Raw genomic sequence first — 27,962 nt, 5'->3', positions numbered from 1 at the left:
CTAACGGCAGATGAGTGTATATAAATCTTTGACTGGAACTGTATTTTGTATCCTGGTTCTTCCAACCTCTACTTTAGATGTTTACTATGCTCTGCTCAGCCCCTATTATTGTTTACATTTTTCAGGGTGTTAACTCAACTAAGGGCAGCCCGGGGGTCTTCACCTCAGGCTGCAGTACGCCTAGTCGTGGAAGGAGACAACTGCCTCAGACTCCCCTCACCCCAAGGCCTGCAGTGTCCTTTAAGTCTACCAGCTCTTCCACACTACAGACGGCTGCCACCCGCTCGTCCGTCCCGATCCCCACCTACCTGAGCCGAGGTCAGTCTGAGCACGACGCGCTGCTCGGCATCACCCACCAAGCATCTCCTGTGCCTGTTACGCGGATCGGATCTGACCCCAACATTGGCCCCCTGCAGCATGACCCCCACCTGTCAGAGGCAGAAGATTTCCACGATGCATTGAGCACTTACGGCTCAGGACGTTTTCCAAGGACGGTCTCTGCCACCCATTCGTCCATCGCGGCAGTACCGTCCATGGTCCAGCAGAGTCGAAGTGGAGTGCCCAATGGTTACCACTTCACCCTGGGAGTTAGTGCATCTCTTGGCTCAAGTGTCAGGATTTCCCCAAGCTATCATGATACAGAGAAGGATGACTGGTGCTGACCAATACATCTCTTAAATGTGTCTTTAAACAGTGCAGGATGAGTTTTATCATCTTTGCCTCAAGATAGTCAGACATCTCGTTCATGTCTTGGTGAAGATAGAGTGGAAGCTTGGGGAGTCTAGAAGACAGGATGAGTTATACATTTTTTCCTGAATGTGGCATGATGATACTTCCTCCTGTCAAGATGGTTCTCTCAACATAGATTGTATGAGTATGAGTGCCATGATGAATTTGATAACCCACGATAGGTGAGCTCTGGTCTGCCACTTCAGCAATGTCCTCAGTGCTAGCAAACACTGCCCTCCGCTCTCTGGAATCATATTAATAGGGCTACAATTGACAGAGGGACAGAGGGCAGAGAGATACAGCCATGTTTCAATTGAAAGCACAATCTGTAACGAAAGTGCAGGACGTCTACTCGTCTTTATGGTGTTGTTAAGAACGTGGACCTCTCTTTAGTTCTTAAAAAAAAAAAAAGATTATACATCCTTGGGTTTGTCTGGACTTCTTTGTCTTAACAATTCTTTCCCTGCTGCTGCTTTATGCTGTTTCTTCCTCTTGTAAGTGGCACAGATAAAATGCTCCCGGTAGCTAGGGGGAAAAAAAAAAACATAACATAATAAACAGAATAAAAAACACAAATTGTAATTAGTTTTTTAAGAGATTGCAGTAGAGTGAGCATCTTTTCAGTGTTCCTTTTTGTACCTCGTACATGAAGTGTGTAGCTGGGTGTAAATTGTGGTTATTTAAATTACCATAGTCATCTTGTCAGCTCAAACCAGTTCTTTTGAGGTTTCTCATCAACAAGGCATTTGGGTCTGCTCTTTTTTTAAGGTAAGGTCTACTCTTTTTTTTTTTTTAACACTATGTTACCCTTAAGTGGTAAAATACCAAGTGCCTAACCTCTGCGGTTGTTTACTGTATGGGTATGATGTATTGTGAGGCATTATAACCTGAGAAAGGTAAATACTGGATACTGTACACTGTAGGTAAATGTCACAGGTATTTGTTCCTTATATGTATGTTACGAAGACAGAGATTATGGCGTTGCACAAAAGAGAGACTATAAATAAGATTTTAATAGATGTTTGTAAAAGTATTTAAGACACATACGCGAGAAATCTGTGAGCTGCAGGGTCGATAGCACCAACAACGTAGCATTGAGAAGGTACTGTAACGAAAGAACACGAGACGACGCTGGAATCGTTTTTCACGAAATCTGAATTGAATGCATGTTCGGAGTTTCTACACTTGGTGTTGGATGTTGTTGTAACTTTGCAGTGTGTGGTGTTCATTTTATTTTGCCAAAGAGTACATGGTGAGCTCTTGCCTTTCTAGTATTAGACTGAATTAATTACATGGAATTAAGAAAGACTACATTTTTTGGGTCGGAAGAATAAAATACGTTCCTAAAATACATGTATTTCACTTCACTCATATACATTTTGATCATGCTATCGAAATTAACATAATTGCTCAAACTTTTCTTAGTAAACAAGTAAGATATGGCTTTTTGATAGCTTTTAAACATCATATTATTACCTAATAGGACAAGAATCATGTTTATTTGTATTTCACACTCACCAGCTATTTTAATAGGAACACCTTGTGCATCATAAACCAGCAGCATGAAGCATAAAATAATACATATAGACATTAAGAGTGGCATTTAATGTTTACATTAAATATAAGCTTTGGGGAAACCCAACAATACAATGGTTTTTAAGGGTTTTCATGCACAACAGCGATCGATGCTTCTGAGGGCGGCACAGTGGCTTATTGGTTAACAATTGGTTAAAAATACTGTGGCCTCGCTCATCCAGGGTCCGGGTTAGATTCCTTCCTGCCTCAGGTCTGTGTGTATGGAGTTTGCATGTTCTCCCCCGTGCTTGGTGGGTTTCATCCCATAGCTCAAGACATGCAGATTAGGATTATTGGCGTTCCCAAGATGCCTGTGTGGTGTAAATCAGTGTGTGAGTGCCCTGCGATGGATTGGCAGCACATCCAGGGTGTACAGTACCCCACCTCGTCTCCTGGGATAGGCTCCAGGCCCACCCCGTGACCCTGTGTACGGAATAAAGTGATGTTGATGAAGAGTGAATGAGTGATGTTTCTGTAGATAGAAATGAACAGTCTGATTTATTCAGACGTACAGGACGTCTTAAGGTCTAAGGTATCTCAAATAACCAAATAATTTTTTACAGTCCTAGTTAGCAGAAAAGCATCTCAGAATCTCTGTAAAGACTGTTGTGCATTAACCCACAACACATTAACCCCTTAGGGGATCGAGATACAACAGCAGAAGACCGCATCAAGTTGTACTCATGTCTGCCAAGAACATGATAGACAGCTTAAAATTGGAACCACATTGCCTAGGCCGTTGCTGATTTTTATCTGTCTTTATCTGTCAGTTTTATTTGTGGGTCTTTTGTTCTTTCAGTCTCATCAACTTCAAGGATTAGTGTGTTTTGCATTTTGAGATGCTTTTCTGTTCAGGGCAGCTGTAAATTGTGGTTATTTAAATAACCGTAGCCATCTTGTCAGCTCAAACCAGTTTGCTTATTCTTTTGAGGGTTCTCATCAACCAGGCATTTCCACCCATAGAAGCGTTGCTCTGTAGAAACTGTTGTGCATGCAAAGATGTTGGAGTATAGCTCAGAAGTTCACAGGTTCAATTCCCAGACCCTCTGAACTTCTCAAATATATAATGACATTAGAAAATAAAAATCTACATATGTATGTAAGTTGCTCTGGATAAGAGCCTTTTCCAATTGTAGTAAATGAACTGAAACTCTTGACCCGTGTCTGCATGTTTTTATACATTGCACTGCTTCCTTATGATTGGCTGATTGGCTTGGTAGTTTCATGAATGAGCAGGGTAATGGTGTTCCTAGTAAAGAAGATGAGTGCAGATGGTATTTCTCAGACAAAAGCTTCCTTGTGAGTGCAGGGATGAGATGACTGTTGAAAAACAGAACAGCAGGGCTATGCAACAAGGCGACACTTTATAATCGCTTCTCATCCTCTGTAGCTTTATCTCCTAGATTCTGCCGATCTGGGACCAAGACAATTCTGTTCAGTTTATACATTAAAGTGATGAATGCTGTGACATGCAGTTTATTGGAAATGCAGTGAGGCCAAGTAATAGGTGTTAACAAGCGTGTAAACAGGACAAATGCATGCCATCGTCCTGTCCTCAAAAGTGAATTTGAATTTATGTTGTTCAGCTGAGTACGGACCATGAAGTGTTTTATTTGAATAAAAAAATTGGTGGATAATTCAAATAATTTTATTTTTCAAAACTAATTGACCTCACATTGATCTAACTTTCACCATGTTTTTCCTTTCAGTTCTCACTTTCTGGAGGGGAAATGGGATATGTATATCTTTACCTATTCTAAAGCCATTCCTATGAAAAAAAAAAAATATATATATATATATATATAAATATGAATAATTATTATAATCGAACTTTTTGCCAGGTGCCAAATCAAACACTGCACCATTTTCTCATCCTAATGCTGTACCTTGTTCAGATGACCTGTGTTATGTTTGCATGTTACGATGACATGTGCATGTACAAATATATGTTTGCCATGTTTTATGTTTGATTCCAATGAGGGGTTCACTGCCTTTAAAAAAAAAAAAAAAGCTTTTAAGAAAAATTAAATTTGAGAAAATCATTCTAGGTCTTGTGTAAAAGAGATGTTGAACAAAAGAGAAAATTAAATACAGGTATGAAAGCATGGGATGACGGTAAAGTTTTTAAACAGATCAGACGCCACCACTGTTCATCGTCTGTCTGCTTGTTTGCCATTCATTACCATTTTGTACCACTGAACTGAAAAGAGATTATACAAAACAAATAAATAAATAAAATTTTATGAAAAGACATATTTTCGTTTATTTTGTATGATAAAGCTAAGACACTACGACAGGTAGTCTATTAGGTATAATTTTTTCATATTTTTATATAAATATTTGCATATTTAACATGTTGTAGTAACCGAAATCAGAACATACAGAGGAAGAAATTATGTTATATATTTTAGTTCACATGCACCCACCTCCAGCTGTAATTATTTTGCACTGTCATGTCATATATGCTTGATTTCATATACTTTGTATTTACATTATGAACTTGATGAAAGACATACAGTGGCCCCCTTGAACTTTTTCACATTTTGTGACATTACAGCCACAAACATAAATCAATTTTATTGAAATTCCACGTGAAAGACCAATACAAAGTGGTGTACACCTGAAAAGTGGAACGAAAATCATACATGATTCCAAACATTTTTTTCAAATAAATAACTGCAAAGTGGGGTAAGTGCGTAATTATTCAGCCCACTGAGTCAATAATTTGTAGAACCACCTTTTGCTGCCATTAAACTGCCAGTCTTTTAGGGTTCGTCTCTACCAGCTTTGCACACAGATGCCACAGATTCTCAATTAGATTTAGATCTGGACTTTGACTGGGCATCATCTATGTATGTGTGTGTGTGTGTGTGTGTGTGTATATGTATATTTTTTTTCTAGATGATCAGCATTCGTGATATGTACAATATTTAAATCTCAAATTAAAATATTATTATGGAAAATTACAATTGATTTTATTTGTAAAAAAATAGGCATATTTTAGCCTACTTATATCTGTTATTTAAAAAATATATAAATTTTCCTAATGTATGTATAAAAACTGTATATATTTCTAACATTCTGTAATCAAACTCCTAGATTTTATGCTGTATTATTTTACTACTACTATTGCCTATTATTATTATTATTATTATAGTACAACTGTAATCATGTATTTTTTTATGTGTGTGTTGTTGGTCTTTCGGCTGCCATCCTATACGCACACAACTTGACACAGATTTTATGCCGGACGCTCTTTTTAACGCAATGCTCAAATTCAATATTCAAATTCAAATTTTATTTCTCACATTATGATATGAACTGAAATACTTATACGCCTGCCTGTGACATAAAAAGAAGGATTTCTTTGTAAGAATGAATTGCAATAGCAAGTACAATTAATTAAAAAATACATAAATACATAAATAAATAAATAAATAAAATATGAAATAATAGAAAATTATACAAATATAGGAAATTTTACCAAAAAAAAAGTACAAAATGTACATTGGCAATAAATAGAATTCAAATAGAAGAGAAAAGTGAAAAGTGAGCAATGTCCAAACACAATCAACAAAGACCTTCCCATATTAAGATATTATATTATAAATATGAATGTATACATTTATAAAATATTATAAATATTATACAAATATAAATGTATTTGTAAAACTTTTGGATACAAAAAAAATTATTGCATCTCAGCAATCGTGTGCCAAAGAATTATTTTGAAATCTTGTTATCTACTGCTTCAAACATGACTTGTTAGGCTTGAATTATTAGGCTTTCTCTCTCGTAGGTCATCTTTTCACAGATAGCCCTGGTGGGCGGGGAGATCTGGCGGACACACCGTTTATAGGTCGGCAGTCGTGTGGGGGCGGAGCCGCTCGCGACTTGATGCCGCACGGCGCGCGCGCTGCATGAGGACTGGTCGCGTGCCTGAACAACTGGAGAAACGGTCACAGGCGACCTGAAAAATTGATAACGTATTTTAGCTTGTTTACGTTAAACAAAAATAATAATAAAAATACAAAATAAATGTTTACAAGTTGGAAATAGTTAAAAAAAATATCATATGAAGGTTATTTTTTGCATCTGACCAATTTCTTTACGCTTTAAAAGCACATTTTAAATAGGCGCTGTGTGAGATGATGACTTTGTCGAGCTAGCTAACGTTGCTAAACGTTTTATATTTGTTTCCCGCGTTTTAAAGAAACTCATGATGGGGCTGAAAGCAATATGTTGGGCTGTATTAGTTTTTTCTTTGGTTATATGCGTCAGTTCGAGTCCGACTGACATTTTGCCGACTGAGTGGCCGGATGTGGAGCCTGGCTCCGGGATGCTGCACACAGGTAAGACCTCACTGCTTGAGCAGCTCTTTTAAGGGGAAAGTAGCTCCTGCGTGTTCAAAAGTGTCCAGATGACGTCATGAAGTGATTTGTTTAAAAAAATTATAAGAAGAATGGATTAATGCTTATAACACCACAAAGTAATGATCTACATTTTTTTTTTTTGCAAAATACTATAATATTTGTTAAGAAATCATGAAAAAGTGAATATCCCAGTGTATTTATGTAAATTAAACATGCATATTTTTTGGCAGTTAGTTTCGAAATATTTAAAGGGAGAACAGGAATAAAACAAATGGAGATTTAAGAGTTAAGTAATATACCCTAAGAAAGAGTTGTGGATAGAATAACTAATTCATATAAAATAATTGCTCTTTCAAAGGTGTATGTGCAACACTGTGTTGGGGGTCATTCTGTTAACGTTATCACAGCATTATTTAATTAGTGTTGGTCCAACATCACTTATCATAGATATTTATTACTCTATTATCTTTAATAAACAACATACATTAATACAAACCTTCTTACAAAATCCTGTAGTAGAGCAGTATCGATGCCACTGTTTTGTACCCACTCTCTACTTTTTTCTAATAGAGTGAGTAAAGAAATTTTAAAAGTACAAGAAAATAAAATTGAAAACACTAACTAACAATAACTCAGTTATTATTTTCATAAATACACCTTATAAATGAAAAGAAAAGGTCCCCCTGGTTTCATATAAATATTTCTTGTAGGTAATGTATTTGGTTGGTTGGCTGACCACAGAGCAAGTTCATTATCTAGAATGCAAACGAGGAAGTTAATGCCATATAAGGAAATGGATCAAATGATGGTAATTTTGCAATATTTAATTTAAGCATAAATATTAATATTATATATAGTACAGAGTGTTTTCAAAAGTTTGGCCACACCTTGTAAATCAATCTTTTTTGTTTAGAGATGTTTAGTTTTTTTTTTTTTTTTTTTTAATTGTGAAATAACAAATATGGCAACAGCAACAAAAATAACAACATGAAGGCTTTACAAGAGCATAAGCGTTGTTTTACATTTTAGAAAGAAAGAAAAATCAGTAAAGACCATGAAATAAGAATGGGTGTCCAAACTTTTGACTGGGTGTACTGTAAGTATTAATAAGTCTATTCTTTTAATTTAATATATTATATTTAATACTTTTTTAAGGTAGTTCTCAGTGGGGTAATAAAAAGTCATAGTAGCGAGATAAATATGAGATTATTTTTCAGGGGTAGCGCAGTGGTTAAGGAATTGAACTATGGTTTGTAAGGTCCCAGGTTTAAATCCCACACCTACCAAGTTGTCCCTGTTGGGCCCTTAAGCAACGCCCTCAACTGCTCAGATGTATAATGTTAAATAATGTTATATAATGTTATGAATAAAGTTTACATTAAGTTGCATAAAAAAAAAAAAAAAAAACAGCACTTTCTTAACTGGAAGACATATAATAGTCCCCAAGAGGCAAACGTGATTTATGTGAGGTGACCACTAATTATCCTACTTATAGTACTGCTGTAAAACCAGTCATGTGTACTAAGAGTCATGTTGATCTTAAGTTAGTCTGTATAAAAATTATGAAAGTCGACACAAGGTAAATTCAGCCCTGTTTGTATCTGAACGGGTTAAAGAAAAAAAAAATTCTTACCATTTGAAACACCATATGACACTGTAGGAGTTTTGCTTTGAAGCACTTAGTGTCATGCCATGAGTTATATCAGGTATTATACAGTATATTGCACTACAGATATGTACATCCATATGTACAAGTTGGGGTTACATTAGGGTACAAACGTTCACAGGTGTTTCAATCTCGATATACAGTTGGTACTTTAGTTTTCTGACTAGCTATAAAAAATAAACGACCAGCATTTAAAAATATTTATGGCATTATTTCAGTTTGCCTCAGTCAAACATAAAAGATTAGATACAGCAATAAATTTAAAGATATCGACCAGAGAATAGTGATGTCACATCTCAGAAGCTCAAGAATAGATCAAAACCACCTGCTTCTTTCCACAAAACACATATGAACATCGCATGCTGCACTTTTTTTTGTGGGTTTTGTTTATAAATGACTGCATAGAGAACAAAAGCTGCTAAAAATATTTTCTGCTGTTATAATCCGTTTATAAATATTGGTTCATTTCAGAGTCCATAAATTATCAATTTTCTTTCTTAAAATAGAGTTGTTGTTTTTTCCATTTAGAATGCATTTAAATTGAATTTGAATTAGGTTCTTCATTACTTTAAGCATTTGTTTGGATTATTTGTAATTTCCCATTAATAGCTGCTGTATTTTATGACTGTGTTGTATGATTGATTTATTTTTTCCACACTTCCACAGACTGCAACAAAAATATTTTAAAATAAGCTTTATTATTGTTTTGGTGACTGTAGGCCATATAAAGGTTAAGATCATAACAGTCATAAGTGAAACCAAATTATCCCTGAAGCCCTCTTGTGGCTGTGTGCTGTACAGTGTTTAACTTCACTGCCAGTTGACGTGACATAAATTCGGCCCTGCTGACTTTTAATTTTTAAATTTTTATTTTTTTATTTATTTATTTTTTTTTTGCTGTAAAGCATGCATTGTCATACAATGAGTAATATTAGCTACCATATACTGTATTGCAGTTTAGATGATTACAAGCATATAATAAAAAAGTATCCTCATATTGGCTGCAGAACAATTTGTAAGGCAGCAAAGTGTCGTAGTGGTTAGCAATGTTGCATCAGACCTTTGGGGTAAGTCATTACCCTGCCACTAACATGACACTGCCACTAGTAAGAATTGCATACATACAGGAGAAGTCTTTTTTGTTCTGTTCTGTTCCGTTTCCTACCGTTCCACTCTACCCAGTGTCATTATGGTGCTGTTTCCAGTTCTTTTCCATTTCCTCCCATTCTGTCTCATCTCCTCCTGTTCCATTCTGAATTGGACATATACACAGCGCTATGTCTGCAAAAATCAAACGACTCTACAACAAAACAAAAACCATGTACAAACTTCAAAGCATGTTTATAGTTAATAAGGGTTATAATGATAGCTGCTTTACCACCTCAGGGTCTGGACAGCTTGCAATCATTGAGGAAGCAGTGATTATCAAGCGGTTTCAGGTAATTACACAGGACAATGTCGTCATGTATACTAGATCTAAAACTATCAGGCTGTGGCATCATGCAGCATGACAGTAATCCAAACATAGGAGTAAAAGAACAGACATGGATCAATCAGAGTCGCGACCTTGTCTTGTGATGTGACACAGACCATTCAAGCAAGACATCCTGAATTTCTGCATGAACTGACAGATCTTTGTGTAAAGGAATGGGCCAAGAGACCTTCTAACCGCTGTTCAGAGGTAATCAGAAGGCAAACCAAGTGTCTGATGGATGTTATTGCCATAAAAGGAGACTTTTTTTGTGACTAAATACTATATGTCTACAGATGTCTATGTATTTACTTATTTTTTTTTCTCAGTAAAGATATTGTTCCCCACTGAAAGCGACTTAAGGAAAAGTTCATATAAGTTAATCTAAAGATTTATTCAAGCTTTTTCCTTATTTGTAAATCTTTCTACAACGTCTTACTGTAGTAGTTGTTTTATGTGGACTAATTGTCTTTTTTTCTCGGCTCTATCTCAGATGTAAGGATAGGCGGAGTCTGTTGGCTCAGATTTAAAGCTTGTATAAACACTGGCCTTGTGCAGCCAGTTTCTCTTGTGGTGTAGACTGACCCAGTGTTGACATATGATGAGCCCAACTTACCCAAAGCATAGTCTGTAAGAAGTCAAAAGTGGCATGTGGCCAAATTGGCTTGCGATGTACAGTAAAAGAGAAAATTTCATATTCGGAGCTCCGCTATACTTGTTCTAGCATGTACATCTTCTTGTAAACGCTGTACAGATGGCTATAATAACACGTTGGGGTCCATTTAGTTTTTTTGTATTGCAGGAGCCATAGTAACATCCTGAAAACACCTGTAGTTATTTCTGTGATTTGCTGTTAATCTCAGTTGCATGGTTCCAATATGCATTATGTCTGTTTCTGTTTGTTTCTCAGTTTTTCATTCACACAAAGGAAAAGGAGAGTTAGGGAGAGTTTACTTAAGAAAAGTAAAACAATTGTATAAAAATCATTTGAAGAGAATTAAGAGTAGTACTTCAGACAAGGGCAGACCTGTGGTAGAATTTATATAAATAGCACTCTCTGACTATTTGGCGCCAATTGTCCCCCTGGGAAACCTTAAAACTATAATAATATTGTAATTCATTTTATTAAAAATGAGGAGAAGCAGCTGTGAGTGGTATAATGACCCCAACACTGCTGAATTCCATGCCAGATGACATCATGTTTTTGCGAGGTTGTTAAACACACTTGGACTGTTCACACAGTTCACAATGAACCTGTTTCTTCTGGCACACACTTGGGAATGTTGACCTGTGCACACCTATGCTAGTTTAACAGTAGCCTGTCGTTGACACCCTGACCAAGAATAACTAGACAGAACGTGGTCAAACAAGCCATTCATCTTTAGTTTTAATGGATGCATGAGCTGCAACAATGTGTGTGGGGCTGTATGTTGATTCACATAGTAATAGGTCAATTAAATATGAATTTACGTCTAAAAAAAGACATTTTTCGAAAGTGTCAAATTAAATTCAGTGATAATAAATGATATAAATATTATCCATACTAAATTATTTGTATGTCTATATGTATTGGATGTATATTTGTATACATGGTCTCTGACCACATTTATAGAACTTTTAACAAATAAAAATGTGTAACCATGTTTAGATTAGTACTTTCTGACATTTTCTAAAAATAAAAAAATGTGCATGTCTCTTAACCATAAAATACAGTCTAGTATTTTAGTCCTGGGGGAAAGGGAGAACTTTTTATTATTTTTTTGCAGACATTTTGAAAGCTTGAGCCTGATTACACATTGAATCAATTAGACTTCTGTACAATCTAATTTAATAGTGCATTATAGGCTGAAAAAAATAACCTATTTTAGCCAAAACCTTTTTTCCCCTATTTTAGTAGAAATCCAATTAAAATCTATGTTGGTGTACTGATTTGCAACGATGAGTTATGTTTGCTCGGGTCATAACAGTGTAGGTCCCATTCTTATGTCTTCAGCATCTCTTCTGTTTACTGGTCTATAGAAGACTTTCAAGCTGACAGTTCTCTTAAAGTTTTTTTTTGTATTCTTTGCATTGTGCTTAGGTCTTGACTATGAACTATGTACTAAAATTGCTCGGCCAATCAGGTCTCATTAGACCTCCGGCTGCGAGTGGTTACAGCATCACCTTGGAATCGAACTGGCGATCTCCGGATGACTGGGCGAGCACTTAATAACTTATCTCTTGGTTTTTAAATTAAGGGCACAGGACACTATAACTGCGCACAGCTGGATTCCATTTAGCTACTTCTGAATGCAACTAGTTGTCACAACAATAAGGGAAACACTTATTTTATCATATTTTTATATATAACATTGCATTAGCAACCCAACACACACACACACACACACACGTACACACACACACGTACACACACACACACACACACACACACACACACACACACACACACACACACACACACACACACACAGATTAATGACATATCCTATAATTTAATAGAATCATAATTAAATTAATTCGCAGTTTGTTTAAGTCTGTTTCATATTCCACATATTTAGTCTCCATCTCTTTATTGTTTTTTTTTTGTTGAAGATAACTACTATATATAGTTAATTAGTCTGTGTCATGACTGCAGCCTGTCATTAAGCTGTCCAAAGAGAGACGATATAACCTGTCCAGTTTCATGCACACAATGATTCTACTATCAGACCCCAATTACTGTCACGCTAGGTGAGATTGTGTCATTCATAAGTCAATAATGTAGCGTCTGCTGCGTGTCAGTGCAAAATGCTGTTTGCTTAAATAAATTTTGCTGCTGACTTTTGTTCAAATTCGCTGACTTATCGCCATCCTGAAGATTTATTTCCACTAGTTAACGAGTATCGTGGATAATTAAATTATCCTCTTACATACTCTTGACTGACTTTGTGTAGACCAGAATGTGTTATTGCAAGCACAGTGCAAGCATAACATTTCTTTCCAAATCGTTCTGTTTCAGCCATGATGTAATGCCATTTTGAGAGAGGAAATTGAAAGACGAGGGTTGTAAATGGTCTGTATGTTTTACTTCTACACGGTGCAGTACCTGCCATTGGTGAAGGAATAAGCCCGAAAAAGAGTAAGTTGCACGTTTCCCCCACGTAGATCTGTCTGGCCATATGTAGACATTTATTTGCTCTCCGGAGGGTGAGCCTAAAAGGTCAGCTTTGTCACAGCCTATGAGCCACAGGGTGGTAAACTCCATAAAAATGCAAGAGCACTTTTGTAAGGCCTAAAACAGCCTTGTCAGAGCAGTTATGATGTTGTCATGCCCCTTGATTGGCTTCTTGCACGGCAGGACCGACCCTAACGAGCATTAGGGGTAACTTTTGAGGGTAAAGTGAAGCTCTGGTCTTAGATTTAACTGGTTTTCAGTCATCTGAAACTTTCCTAAGCAAACAGAGCTTTACTGCTCAGACACAGCAGCTGGTATTCATCAGACTCCATTCCTCAAAACTGAGCTAGCCTTCTGATTAGCATGGGACTACAAGTTGTTTGAATAGATGGGGTGACAAGGGACAAGTGAGGCAAAAGTATGCTAAGAGGTATTTCTGGAGTAGACATAAAACATTAAGGGACATGCTGTTAATAAGGAAAATTATTAATGGCAGAGTGATCTCTGTTTTTTTTTTATAAGTAATGGCACTTTTTTTTTCATTTCGTTGCACTTAATGTGTCTTTTGAGCTACAACATATTGTGTTTGAGAAAGTATCTGAAAAGGAGGTTAAAAAACAACTTGCACCTGAACTAATAAACATTTCTTTGTACACTATGCTTCAGAGTGGTTTAACATTAATCTATGTTTGCCTGTATTCAGTATAAAAGGTGTGTTTTCCCTAACAATTCTTAAAAATATAATTAACATGGGATGCCAGTTAATGGCAAAAATTCCATATTTACTTTGAAAAAAGTTGTTATAAAACATCTGGAGCTAAACCAAAAATGTGGGGAAAGGGATAAAATGTTTTTTATTTTCTTAACCTTGACAAAAGAAGCAAGATAATTATGATGCAACTGTATTATCCTCTCCATAATCCCCCTTCCACGTTTTGTCCTTGCATGCATATGTTCTGCATTTGAGAGAAATTACTTATTGTGTTCATATTCAGTGGTGTGGACGCAGATGTCTCCCAGTCCTTTTAATGCTTATCAAGATGATTCCCTACATTACAGTGTTCCTTTGATTATAGAAATTCTTTAGCAATCACTTTTTTAAGGTTCTAGGTTTTTATTTGTCAATGCCACCATATGTGCAGAAATACAGAGGAATCTAAATACAGTTTCTCTTCTCTCTCTTAAAGTGTTTACATTGTCAGTGCAATATAGAAACAGAGTCAGTATGACAGTAACAGACGTGTACTTGTAATAAATAGACATAAATAAACCGAGTGAATATATTTTGTAAACATCTGAATGAATCCACATCTGATTAAATGTAAACAGCTAATTTTGTTAATATAAAAATATACATACAAATACTGTACATGTAAACATTCTAAAGTTCTGAGTATAAAGGCATTTGTAAGGTGAAAGACAGATAGCAGCAGTATGACAGAAATGCAAAAAAAAACTGTAATTGTAAAAGTTTAAACAGTGTCAGACTTAAAGACTTTGTACATGTAAGGTTTTTTTTAATAAATAGGTCTTTTGCAGAGAGTACAGTATAAAGTTTTACACATAACTTCTATATGTCTGTTTTTGCCAGATTGCACTGACAAAAAAGATAAACCAGAGGATTTTTAACTGATGTTTGTAGTTTCTTTCTCGCAAATTTTTGGCTCTCCTGCTTGCTTTTTTAGCTTTAGTAGTTGTGTTTAGATTGCTGAGTGCATTTTAGCACTTGTTTGTTTTTTTTCCCCTTCTTTTCTTTTTTTCCCAAAAACTGCTCGCACACTTTATAACTTTTTGCCCCAGAGGTCTGCTCACTTCTCAAGCTGGTTTTCTCATCTAATGTAGAACACCCAACAAGCACTGCTTTTCATATATAACCTGTCATGACTCACAGTGAAGTTGAACACAACCACAATGTAATATCACTTCAACTAACAGTGGTTGAAGTTGGTTGATTCCTTATGTACTGTATGTAGATTTCAGGTGAGATTACTGCAGGGCAGCAGGCTGGACTTCCTTTTTTTATTGGCAAAGCATTATGTTTCATCTTTTTTTTTTTTTTACAACTTTTACTTTTATTAGAGGTCTAGAGTACCATATACAGTATGGATGTATATTAAAATATATAAGGCTATTATGGTTTTTCTGCATGGGTGTTAAACATATAAAGAACTGAAAGCACAGCATTTAAACACACACACTGATTTTACAGTACTGTACCATTAGCCACTAGAGATATGGTTTGTAAAGGTCTTAAGATAAATACCTTTGGAGAAGGTTCATTTTCGATTATACAAGATTAAAGGATGTAATGATTTTAATCTGTTTATTTTCCATGAGGACATTACCTGGGAAAATTGTTTTACGAGTACATTTGGTGCCGGCTGTCTAGATGGTGCATCCTTTCAGTCTTGTTTCCTCTCTTGTGTACTGAAGGAAAGAGGAAGCTTAGCTTTGCTTCTGTCCCAGAATCCAGTAAACTACATCCTCAGCTTCCTCTTACATGCATCTGTTAAATCAATATCACAGTGTGGCTTCTTCGAGTTGTGGAAATAGTTTGTAATTTTCCACTACTTGATTTTCCTCTAAGGGAATCTACACCCTTACAATTGTGTAAAATAACTGGTGGCAATTTTTTTTTGCGATGCAGATCATATATCATGTTTATTGAGCATGTTTGTTCATTTGCTGTAGGTTTGTAGTTATATATTACTGGACTGCTATGTAAGTATCCCATTCTATTTTTTATTTCATGAGGCTTAGCTTATGAATTTAATGAAACTGGTTGTTTCTGTAATATCCCTTGTCTCAGGGATCACATAACTAGACTTAATATTTCCATCAGTTTTATTACCATGAGGTCAAATGCAGACAAATCAAATGCTTAGTTAATACTATAGGGCCCACAGTTGTAAGGATAAGTTATTTGAGATACTGTTGCCCTTCAGTTAGCTCAAACCAGACTGGCCCTTCTTCTCTGACCTCAAGTCATTTTCAATCAAAGAACTGCTGCTTAATGGATATTTACCATTGTCTGTAAACCCTAGAGATGGTTTTTGTGTTAGAATCCCAGTAAATCAGCAGTTTCAGAAATACCCAGAGCAGCTCATCTGGCACTAACAACCATAGCCACGTTCAAAGTCACTTTATCATGTTTTTTCCCCATTCTGATGTTTATGTTGAACAGCAGGTCGTGTTTACCATGTCCACATGCCTAAATTCAAGTTGGACAGGTGTACCCAATAAAGTGGCTGGTGAGTGTATTTACTGCTCATCGCTGGTGGAGGTTGTGACTGTTAGGTGCAGACCTTTTTATTTACCGCAGGGATTTACAACTGTGTTTATTGTCGTCGTATATGTTCACCCAGTGCTACCACTAAGGAGACAATCTGGCACTCACCTCAGCGGTCTGTTTACTGACGCCACTGTTTATTGTCGACTAGAAACTTGAGATGACTGCAGAAATGTGTGGACGGGAGACTCTGCCTTCAGAACAAGTGACAAGGTAGCCCTGAGGACGCTGCTGTTTGCTTATCTTTTCAATTGCTCAATGGACGATGCCATCGCTACAACCCTCCACCTGGAATTCACACGCTTGGACAAGAATGAGAGATTCATTTAACTGCTGTTTACAGACTTCAGCATTTAACTTGATCATCCTTCAGCACCTGACTAAAAAGCTGAGCCTTCTAGGCCTGAACACCTTCCTCTGCAACTTGATCCTGGAGAACAGCATCTTCAGCACTAAGACCACACTGGGCCCTGTGTGGCGCCTGAGGCTGTGTGCTCAGTCCACTGCTGTTCACATTGCTGACTCATCAAGAATCACATCGAATCACATCATCAAGTTTGTCAATGATCCAACATGTGGGGGTCTCTTCAACAGTAACATTATGTCAGCATATAGCAAGGAAGTATAGCAGCTAAAAGACATGTCAGAAACAACAACCTGTCTTTGAACAAAGATAAAACTAATGAGACGGTTGCTGACTTTCACTCTCCTACGTGGAGATTGTCAAGAGCACCAAATCCCTTGGTGATCACCTGGCAAAAAAAAAAAAATCTCATCTGGTCCATCAAAATCAGTTCCATGGACAAGAAAGCACAGCATCATCTCTAGTTTCTGTGAACGCTAAGAAAAGCTCATCTTTCTCCACCCATAACGATGGCGGGAGTCGGGAAGGCGAAGACTATCCCGTGTTTCCTCTGAACCGCGTGACGTGCATCTTTTTGAACTGCTTGCTCATGCACCATTAGGGGCGGAGTAACACACTCGGAGGAAAGCGCTAGCCGCTCCATCCGCGTGCGAGCTCACAGACGCCCCTCATTGGCCGTAGAGCCGTGATTAAATTGGAGCGCAAGTACCTCTCATCCCTCCCCCCTGAGAGAGCCCGGGCAATCAGCTCTGTCTGTGCCTCCGGCTGTGAGAGGAAAACAGCATCACCCGGGGTTCGAACCAGCGATCTCCGGATGATAGGGCGAGCACTTTACCACTGTGCCACTCAGTGGCCCAACTGAGAAGATCATCAGGGTCTCTCTTTTCTTGATCACAGATATTTACGCCACACACTGCACCTGCAAAGCTGCCAGCATTATGAATGACCACACACACACACACACACACACACACTTAAATATTTTGTGCCCACACAACCAGACTTCCCACAAGTCATTAGACTTTTCAATATCCAGAGACTGGACTGACACACACACACACACACACACACACACTCACTTACGGTACTCACACTTACTGCATATGCACATTCTTTAGTCTTGTGTTGTAGTTCTTTTAGTTATTTGTAGTCTCGTGTAGTTCTGTGTTGCACCGAGGGTATTTGTACTTTTATCCTTTATATCCTTATAATCATAAGTGATTTATTTGACATATTATATAAAAATTTAATGCATAAAGTACGAAATTTTAACTGTAAGGAGTTTTATAAAGTATTTCACAGGAGTTTAAGAATGCTATAAAAATATTTTATTAAACTATTGTCTTATTAAAGAACAAAAAAAAATGCATTGTGGAAAACCAGGAAGCAGAAACAGAAAAGATGACATAATCATTATGCCTCTATAAGAGCACTACAGAAGACAACAGACACCCGTTCTTCTGAAATGTATCTCTTGAAATAAATTTATTTAATTTTAAATTTGAGAGGGTGACACTCCATATTGCTCACTCTTCCCTCTAGCAAAAGTCCTCTAAGCTGGACAGATTTTTGACAGCACACTGACATACATATAGCATTCACTGATGTCTGCCGTAAAATTACCGTGTGATTACCTCCATTCAGCCCTACAATAAAGCATGGTGTATTTGACCTAGAGCAGTTTCCATCAATGCAACTTTGTTTTCCTTTTTCTTCCTTTTTTTAGTCAAATGTTCTAATAAGTTGGTTATTTTGCCCAGGCATGTGTCGACTTGCTGTTTATACCTGAAGCAGCTCCTTTTAGTGGAGTGCTTGAGTGCTTTAAGGTTTGTCAAGAAGCTTAGGAAAGGTTTTTATCTGGAAGGGTTTAAATTGGTGAAACAAGGGACTAAAGCTAAAGGTATTGTATTCTTAATACTAAAGACTGACATATATATTTACTTATTGAAAAAACACACGTCACTATTGAGTGTTTGCTCAGTCTAAAGGAGAAGGTTTATTTAGCCCAAGCCTAATAATAAGCAGATTTGTTGGTATATAACAAAGCTAAAAGTATTAATTTATAATGTGCAGTTTATTTAGGTTAATATTTAAGGAAGAAGTCTCCAGCATCAGCACTTTGAAGGTAGTACTTTATCTTCCACCATGGAAACCTTTCCAAGACTGTAGAACACCACATTAAAGTAAGATGAGGCAACACACTAAAAATAAATAAGTAATTAAGGGGCAGAATTTCCACTAATAATATGTATGCTCAACAAAAATAAATGTGTATATTTATGTTCATTAATTAGAATTAAGTACATGTACAAACTTAATATATTTTAGTAAAATTTAATAATATTAGTATGTAACAGCTACTGTTATGTAACAGCCCTGCTCATAATGTAAGTGATCACACACTAATTTGGATGTTCAGCAATATTAAACATATTAACTATAAATGGTTGAAAGGTATTATATGTTCTTTAAAAAAGCAGTACAAATGGAAGAAAACACTTGACACACTGTTACTGGAAAATATTTAACATCGGCATGGGAACGATAACATTAACTCCACTTTGTGTTGGGACGTATCACACCACCCTGTCATTTATTTATTTATTTTAAAACCCTGATGTGTTTTATTTCTTAATTATTTTGTTATTAAGATATAATTTTCACTATGTTACAAAAACAGCTTTAATGTAAAGCAGTTTAATCAAAGTAATTCAGTATGTCTAGTCAAAAAGTTACTACAGTTATTCAGTACAGTAGTACGCTACACAGCCATCTTACACAAACTGTTCATCTTTGCTCCAACTGCTCATTGTTCTTTGCAAAGTGATATTTTTTTCCATTGCATGTTTTTTACTGTCTGATGGAATCAGTCAGAGTTTGTCTTTTCTTTCCCAAAAGTGAGGACACAACCCCCAAACAGCATTTTCCAGATGAGGACAACTTAAAAGAAATGTCTGTTCTGATAGACCATGCTTCAGCTTGAGGGCTGTTTCAAATAGACCAGTTTGAACAGATGTATGGGAAAGAGCAATTATTGGAAGCATATTACTGACAAATATCCTACGTCTTGACAGCAGTCTTGTGTAAGGAAGATATCTTTAAAATAATTAATAACCCAGAAATAATATAATTTAAGTTAAACTAGTCACTTTTAGGACATTTAGGACTGCGGACCAGTCCGTGTTAAAAGCCTTTAATCCGTTAATTCTCAGGACTGACTGCTTTCTTTCTTGTCACAGCCTCTGGCTTTTCCTAATCCATTACTGTAAGATGATCCTGATGAGGAAGAGTGCCACATTTTCCTCTGAATCAGGAAATGGAGTCCAGATGAAGAGGGCTCAGAGTAGCTGATAATTCCTTTACTTACCACTGAAAAAAATAGCCAATTTCTGTCAGAAGACAATGTAAAGCATCATGTTCGCTGCTTCCCTCTCACGCATATAAGCAGTATCTCAATATTTTCTTTTGATTCTTTAAAGCTGCTTTGCGACAATGACTATTGTTTAAAGCGCTATACAACTGAAACTGATTGAATTAAAGATTTATTCGCTGTAAAAAATATATATTTTCAGTTTCTACAGAAAAAAACACACTAAAAAGAGTGCTTTATACTATCAAGAACATGGTTTAGGACAACACTGTTTCAACACTGTTTCTAAGAAGACAGTTTAGTTAATGAAAAATTCAAGTAACAAACTCTCACTATGCATCTCATGCATCGCACTGTTTTTTTCCCAGGTTTATATTTTGGACATATATTGTTTATTGGTTAGCTACATACATTAGTTAGCTCAGATTGAGTAGGATTGCAGGGAGATTATGATGTTTTCATGAAGCACAGTTGTTTTGCCACAAAAGCAAACATGTATTCTTTTACTGAGGTTACTGTGCTTGTTCTTTATAAAGTTATCTAGCTGATTTACCATGAGTGTGGTGAGCAGTGGTGGTGCAGACAGTTAAGGCTCTGGGTTACTGATCGAACGGTCAGGTTCAAGCCCCAGCACTGCCAAGCTGCCGCTGTTGAGCGCATAACCCTATCCGCTCCTATCTGGCCGCAGCTGGGCTATGCAAAAAAGTCATTTTAGTGTGCTGTAAGGTATCGTACAGGTGACAAGTAATTGAATCTTATTCTTCCTAAGGCACATTAGTTAACTACTTAAATTAACTAGCTTGAATTGAGTAGGATTATAGCAGAGAAGGTACAGCTGTAAGTAAAAGGGTTTTTTTTTCTCTTAAAAATCCTTCATATGGTGGTATCAGATAATTTTGATGAATACAATTGCAGTCAGGACGGCATGGTTAGCACTATTGCCTTGCAGCGCCCTCCAGGGTCCAGGTTTGGTTCCCGTCTTGGGTCTGTGTGCATGGAGTTTGCATGTTCTCCCGGTGCTTGGTGGGTTTTCTCCCACAGTTCAAAAACATGCAGGTTAGGCTTATTGGTGTCCCCAAATTGCCCATAGTGTGTGAATGAGTGTGTGTCCCCTTGTACCCTAAGTTTGCTGGGCATTCCTTGGTGTATGGAATAAGGTATTGTACATCCTACACAGCACACTACCTTTCCATTACATTAAGTATATTTGATATAACTGTCCAAAAGGAAAGTCAGTCTTGTTTGGCATGCTATGTGAATCAACAGGAATGTGTTTAAAGTATTAAAATGGCAACTGGCTTTTGTCTTTATTCTCTGGGAAATTACATATGGGTTTTTATATGCCTTCCAATGTTATACACCTGCCTCACTAGAACAACGCTTAGTAAGACTGTCTCTGGGACCTGGACTTCTTTATTTCACAGCCCATCAATTGTGCTAGGAAGCCCCTTCTGGGACTGACACGCAACTGGTCTTCTTCTGCTTCAAAGAGATGGTCTTTCAAAAGAAGTGTGGAGTATAGCAGACACGTCATGAAAGAGCTGTGTCCTAAAACAGAGCTGTCCACCTTAATATACCGTATCAATTACAGTATGAAGTCATTGGAATTTAACCCAGCCTGTGAGGTTCTGTGCACAGTCCACATTGGTGTTCCCATTAATCAACAGCTGCACCACTTTTATCATGGGGCTAAGGTACTATTGGCTGGAAGTGCACATGCTCCGGCTAAGGATGGTCTTCATTATCTGTAAAGAAAGCTGTTTTTGGTTTATTGCAAGTCTCTGTGTGGAATGTTACACCACGTCATATCTAATTGTGCTTTCTTAATGACACTGAACACTCCAAATAGTGTCTCTGTCAAAGTGTAAAGTCTGGCTATATGTGGGATGCATTTTGTGTTTGAAGTGAGAAAGCTCGGAACGCACCGCATACGCAGTCTATTAACACAACACGAAAAAGGCAATTCTATTCAAATCAAATTTTAAATGTTATTTTACACACAACCATACAGAGTACGACATGCAGGAAAACGTTAGTATGAATGACAATACATATGCAATCCATAATGAATGCCATTGTCATGCAACACCTCCCATGAAACAAGCAGGCCACATCTGGCAATGTGATCTCTGTGGATTGGTATGGCTCTGGGCTAGAGATATGGATGTGGAATAAGACAAGAAAAATTATTACTGTCATGGTCTTATTAGATTATTTTGTTTGTAAAGATTTTTAAGAATTAGAATATATAAGTTGTTTAATTAGTAATTAAATTTTAAAATACATACTCTCATATATTCAAGATTTATTACACATCAAAAATATTTGGTGACTGCTGACTTGACAGTTGTCCAGAAGACATTCATTGACACCCTCCCAAAGGAAGATAAGCCACAGAAGGTCAGAAACAACTGGCTGTTCACAAAGGAAATGTGTATTAAAACATCTTCATGGAAACTTGATTAGAAAGAAAATATGTGGTAGAAAAAGGTTGACAACAAAATGGATGACGCAGCCTTAAGAAGAAAGCTAATTCAAGAACTTGAGAGATGAGGCTGAAGTAGCCACCACACACATACAGCTTCAGGAAATGGGCTACAACTGTTGCGTTCCTACAGTAGGTTTAAGCAACATTCTGAACTCGAGACAAAAGTCTTGTATTAAGGAAAAAGGACTGGACCACTGCTTAGACATCCAAAGTCCTTTTTTTGGATGAAAGTAAATTTTCATTTGAAAATCAAGGTACCACATAGATAATTTATGGTCTGTTGTTAAGAGTAAGATGGCAAGGCTGCTATCAAAGCAGTCTGGTTTTCAGAAATGCCTAAGCAGTGCCAATGGCTGATCGCCTGCCGTGACATGCTGCATTGATGCAGTAATTAGTACTAAAGGAGCCCCGACCTGAATAAATAAAGTATTTCTGGATTTTAAATCATTTTTGACTGATCCTAGGAAATATTGTAATATTTTAAGATACTGAAATATTTGATTTTCATGAGCTGTAGGCACTAATATTCAAAATGAAAACAAAGAAAGTATGGAAATAGGTTACTTTACATCTAAGCAATCTAGAATATGAGTTTTATGTTTTGAATTAAATTAATCAAAAAAACAAAACAGTTTGACAAACAATAAAAAATTGACAACAGAGATTTTGTGTTCATATATTTTTCAGTCTTGACAACCTCACTTCTGTGGCAAACCCTGTTCTGCACTGTGCATGCAAACTAAAAGCAATAAATAATTGATAAGAAGATCCACAGAAATACAGAAATAGGATGCAAAGCACATGGCTTTTGAATTTAAGATGTTTTCTCCAGTACAGTCTTATACAAATCCACAATTACAAATACAGTACAATCTTACAATTCTTCAGGTACTACTCAAGTCAAGTAAAATTTCAAGAGCTTCAATAATTTCTGGTTAGGACATGTTTTTTAGGACATATGACTTTATTTTTTTAGGACAAAAGAATATTTAACCTCTAGTGATGTACATTTTGTATATAAACTGTTGTATATAAACTGTTGTATATTCTTATTTAATGGTGACTATTTTTTTTATAATTCCCTTCATATTTTTTTTTTATCTCAAGCTGCTGCTTTCGCTTTTGAACAAAAAAATTTCTTTGGTCTCTTATTTATGACTTGCCTGCAAGGAGGTCGCTTTCATGCTTTGGGCTGACTCTTCTGTAGACTCCATTTTTTCTCACCAGGGGTCATTGACTGATTCTTCTTCCTACATCATTGGCCATTCTGAGATTATTTATGAAAGTGAAATCGACTTAAATCCTGTAGATGGACACATATTTTAAACATTGGACATTAGACCATTAGAGAGTTTTTAAAATTTTCGACTTTAGAATATTTTTGTCGCAAAGGTGTAAACAGAAGCAGTGCTTTTTTTTATTTAGCAGTGCCATTTGTTTAAAGAGGCTTAAACATACGTGAACGATCAGGGAACTTTGCTCGAGGGTCTACAACATTATTATGCTGGCATTAACAGGGATTTGTATGTAGCTTAACATTCATTTGTAAAAGTTAAAGTACAACAAAGTTTGAAAGACCCAAAAGAAATGCAGCAATAGATGCAGTAATTACTAACAGGATACACCAGAGTCCAAAACAGTCCCCATCTGTGTAAAATTGCTCTGGTGTAATGACCGATTTGTCTCCAAAGTCCTTTCTCAGGGTGTAATCTGTCCCATGCCTAACAGATGCAGACTTGTGGAAGAATAGATACAGTAAAGTGCTTATTTTATACGCTGTTTCGAGGTAAACTAATCAGTATTCCAAGGAGATTACAAGAAGATGTCCAAGCTATTAGTTTTTTTTATTCTTAGATGCCCAATTTAAAATAGGCTCAGTAGACATGTGGGCACTGTTGTTTTTCTCTTTTTGTCTTTCCACTAGAAGCGGATGCAATGCATTCCGGCACTGACACGGTTGTCAGCGTTAATAGTTGCCCCTCTAGTCAATTCTTGTGTTTCTACCAGGTGTGCCTTTGCTAAAGATTTGGACTTAGTCTATGAGATGCATCTTAAAGCAACAGCACACAAATCAGCTGGCTACAGAGCCCATAAACTCTGAAACTCTCGTTCGCACAAGATACCAGTACCTGTACAAAATATAAAGTATATTTGCATTATATTGCAATTGAGTTTGCTTTATTGATTTATATTGCTTATTTTGCTGTGCAGTACACTCTTGGGTTATATATGTATGTGTGTTTTTTAATTGAAAATTGTGTATTATTACAGTTATGTTTTATCATTTATAGCACTTTAACTGCCCAATTTTCACAGTGGACCGTTTGAGTGTACAGTGTGAGAGGGCAGAAGTATGACTTGTGTGATTATGGGAAAGTGCAAAAGTTCGCCCACTTATTACCCACAGCCCAGGAAGTCTGGAGAACACTAAAAGACTTCAAGATATCTGGGTTACACTGTTTTCTTGCATAACTCATATTCTAATTTCAAAAAGCAAATTAACTGTTTAGACAAAACAAAGCAAAGAAGGCTTTAAGCAAAAGTCTAGCATGCCTTTATCTTATGCAGACGAATAACTTGTTTATATACGATAAAATCACACTTTTGGGATTTTTGGGGCTTTGTAGGTAGAATAATTTTTTTTTATTTTGTTTTACACAACAAGTATTTAAGAGAAATAAATAAAATAAAATAACTGAATAAGATAATAAAATATCAGGCACGTAATTTATTTACATTATAATACAACACTAATTTGGACAAATTTTCTGATTTTTATAAAAGTATTTGACATTCAAGGAAAGGTGTCTAAACAATCAGTAGGTTTAGGGCTGTTTGGGTATCCTCACATCAGGCCATTTGTCAAATCAAGTGATTGAAACATTAGAGGTCTGGTTCTGGTGGAAATCAGGAGGTAAAAATCATAAGCGCTACTCTTTATAAATTTTTCCAAAACACAAGTTTTTATTTGGCTTGTAAACAAAATGCGCTTTGCAGAAATGTAACAAACCTGTCTAACTTCTCTATACTTATCCTGAGTCAGACAAAGTGTGATTACAACCATTACTATTCAGATTTGTTTGCTTGGGAGAAGCAATTTTAGAATCAGACAAAAACCTGACAAACCTGAGAAAACAGAGCAAGTATCATGTTACTCTGCTACTAACACAACACTGTTATTATGTAATACCTGTTGTTATATATCAGTCCTTCTATGGTTTTAGGCTAGTTAGGATTCATGGCAACCAAAACACATTGGAACTTTCAGTGTGGCTAGCTAATGGATTTATGATTTGTAGTAGGTTAGTAGATTAGGCTGGGGCCAAAACATCATTTTGGAATGAAAATGTTTATTTTAAGTATTTCCATAATTAAAATGATGTTAAAGGTGTTTAATTTCTGATTACATTATTGATTTTTTTAGAACTGATGCCTTTACACACATCATGTGCAGAGATGTTGTATTTTCCATTTGTGTGGTAAAGGTCTGTGTATTGTTTTTGTTCATGCCTTAAATCTCTTTGTGTGTGTGCACTAAGGAAGTCTGCTTGCAGACATGATGTGTCTGCAAGGAATGTTCTACTTGGCATAGAGCATGCTCCCCCAGGTTGCTGCACAGGACCACTTAAAGAATGCTTGACTAAAAAAAAAAGTCAACAAAAGCCCTGCAGTTCCTTTTCAAATGCTATAGTTGAACCTGGTGTCACAAAGAACCTTTGAGCATAAGCCTGCCCTCAGGTTGGAGCAAAGGTGTTTAAACACACGCTTCCAGGAAAAAACTTTAAGTATCTGGTTTGTGTTGTTTATGTTGTCCGTTCGTTGTCTGTTTTGTCTCAGAGTAAAAAAAACAAAAAACATCTGTCAGTTTTTTTTTCAAAGCGAAGCAACTGAAAAACCTAAGCAACTTAATATAAATATATTAAGGCATTTTCACAGTGTTACATGGTGTGTGTCTGCATGGGTATAGAAGAGGGTGTGAGCTGGGGATCGGGTTGAGCAGTCTGAAAAACTGTTTTCCGCGTGTGTAGTCCTTTTGTTGATTTTATTGACCTGAATCACCTGCCTGAGATTGAAAAGGTGATGAGCAGAGCATGTGTGGTCTCTGATTATACTGAGCAAAGCAGCGAAGCCAGCAGGAGATCTCTAAATTTGTTCAGACTTTATTCTTCCATAGAATTATACTAGTTTTTTAAAATGTTAATACGAGTGTCTTGTTAAACCTCTTATTATTTTACTGCTGTAACTGTCAGCATAATGAGTCTAATTTAATTTGAATGAATTTGATTCATTCCAATATAATTTAGCACAACCATGCAAAACAACTTCACTTTTCTAATTCATTTTTTTAACACTTTTTATTCACTACTTAATTTCTAGTCGATTGTTGGTTCAGGTACAAAACTGTTTAAAGACGCAAAAGTAAATGAAAATCCTACTCATAAATAAGATTATTATTCACTTGTGCACACCTGTTCATTTGTGCTGTTAGTTGAAAAAATGCTGAAAAACTACAGAAAAACTGAAAAGTGCAGGTGATGGAAAATCTAGAGAGAGCTTTGTGCTCTAAAAAAAGGAATATGAAGGTTAACATAAAGGTTTTTAAGCTTCATGGGAGCAGTCACAGTTATGTCCTGTATATCTATCATTCCCTTTGCATAGTGCAAATCATGTTTATGTTCTGCTTTTCTCAGTTAGCCCACCCTATTTCCACATTGTTTTCAGCCAACCCACCAGTGACAGGCTTTAATTGATGTTAATGTTTTTTGTTTTGTTTTGTTTAGTTTTTCGCTGGGGTCCCATAAGACTTGTCATTACAACCAGAAAATTAATATTTTGATCCCAGGGCTCTATAGTATTGGCTTTAAAAGATATTAATCATTCTATTTTAGCATGGCTTTATTTTTAATCAATGCATGTTTTGTGTGTCTTTTGCTGTTCCAATGAAAAGCAAAACACACTGAAGCATGAAAGTAAATGATGTGTAAATGTAAACTGCGCCTGTCATAATCAGACTGTTCTTTCAAACTGGAATTTTCTGCTAGTCGATTCCATGCAGCATGACACGAGGCAGGATTAGCTCAGGCCACCATGGTGAGAAAGCCCGCTCTCATCTGTCACGTCTGGCAGTTGTGTTTTCTGCTCTTGCTGTGCTGTTTATGCAGAGTTGCTTTCTCCATGCTGGATTAAATGAAGCTTTTTTTTTTGACAGCACCTGGGAGACCACAAAGGTTTATTTATCACCTTTACTACCACGCTGCCCTGCTTGAGCACATCTAGGCTTGTGTTCGGGGGTCATAATGTATGTGCTTTCTTTTCTCATATACTGTGCTGTAAGCTCAAACACTGTTGCACCTGGAGTAAAAAAAAGTGGAGTATTATATACAGATGTGGCCATTAAGAATACACATTTTTTCTGTAAAACGCGGCAATTGTGCGCGCGCCATGCCTTAAAATCCCACAAGCAACATTCGGGAATTTAAATA

At 36.5% G+C, this 27,962-nt stretch overlaps 2 protein-coding genes across 2 annotated transcripts in view; both read left to right on the top strand.

Annotated features, from left to right (window-relative positions):
* cacna1bb (calcium channel, voltage-dependent, N type, alpha 1B subunit, b) overlaps positions 1-4,073 on the top strand; it is a 144,796-nt gene extending 140,723 nt beyond the window's left edge. The window contains exon 51 of the mRNA XM_053478085.1: positions 126-4,073. Coding sequence (XP_053334060.1) covers positions 126-662 — 537 coding nt within the window. The 3' untranslated portion in view covers positions 663-4,073. The remainder of the gene's footprint in view (positions 1-125) is intronic.
* Positions 4,074-6,258: 2,185 nt separating this feature from the next.
* si:ch211-196i2.1 (collagen alpha-1(I) chain) overlaps positions 6,259-27,962 on the top strand; it is a 94,080-nt gene continuing 72,376 nt past the window's right edge. The window contains exon 1 of the mRNA XM_053479234.1: positions 6,259-6,656. Coding sequence (XP_053335209.1) covers positions 6,524-6,656 — 133 coding nt within the window. The 5' untranslated portion in view covers positions 6,259-6,523. The remainder of the gene's footprint in view (positions 6,657-27,962) is intronic.

This window comes from Clarias gariepinus, chromosome 19 (genome assembly GCF_024256425.1).
Source record: "Clarias gariepinus isolate MV-2021 ecotype Netherlands chromosome 19, CGAR_prim_01v2, whole genome shotgun sequence".
Classification (NCBI taxonomy): Eukaryota; Metazoa; Chordata; class Actinopteri; order Siluriformes; family Clariidae; genus Clarias; species Clarias gariepinus.
This window is presented reverse-complemented; position numbering and strand designations above follow the sequence as displayed.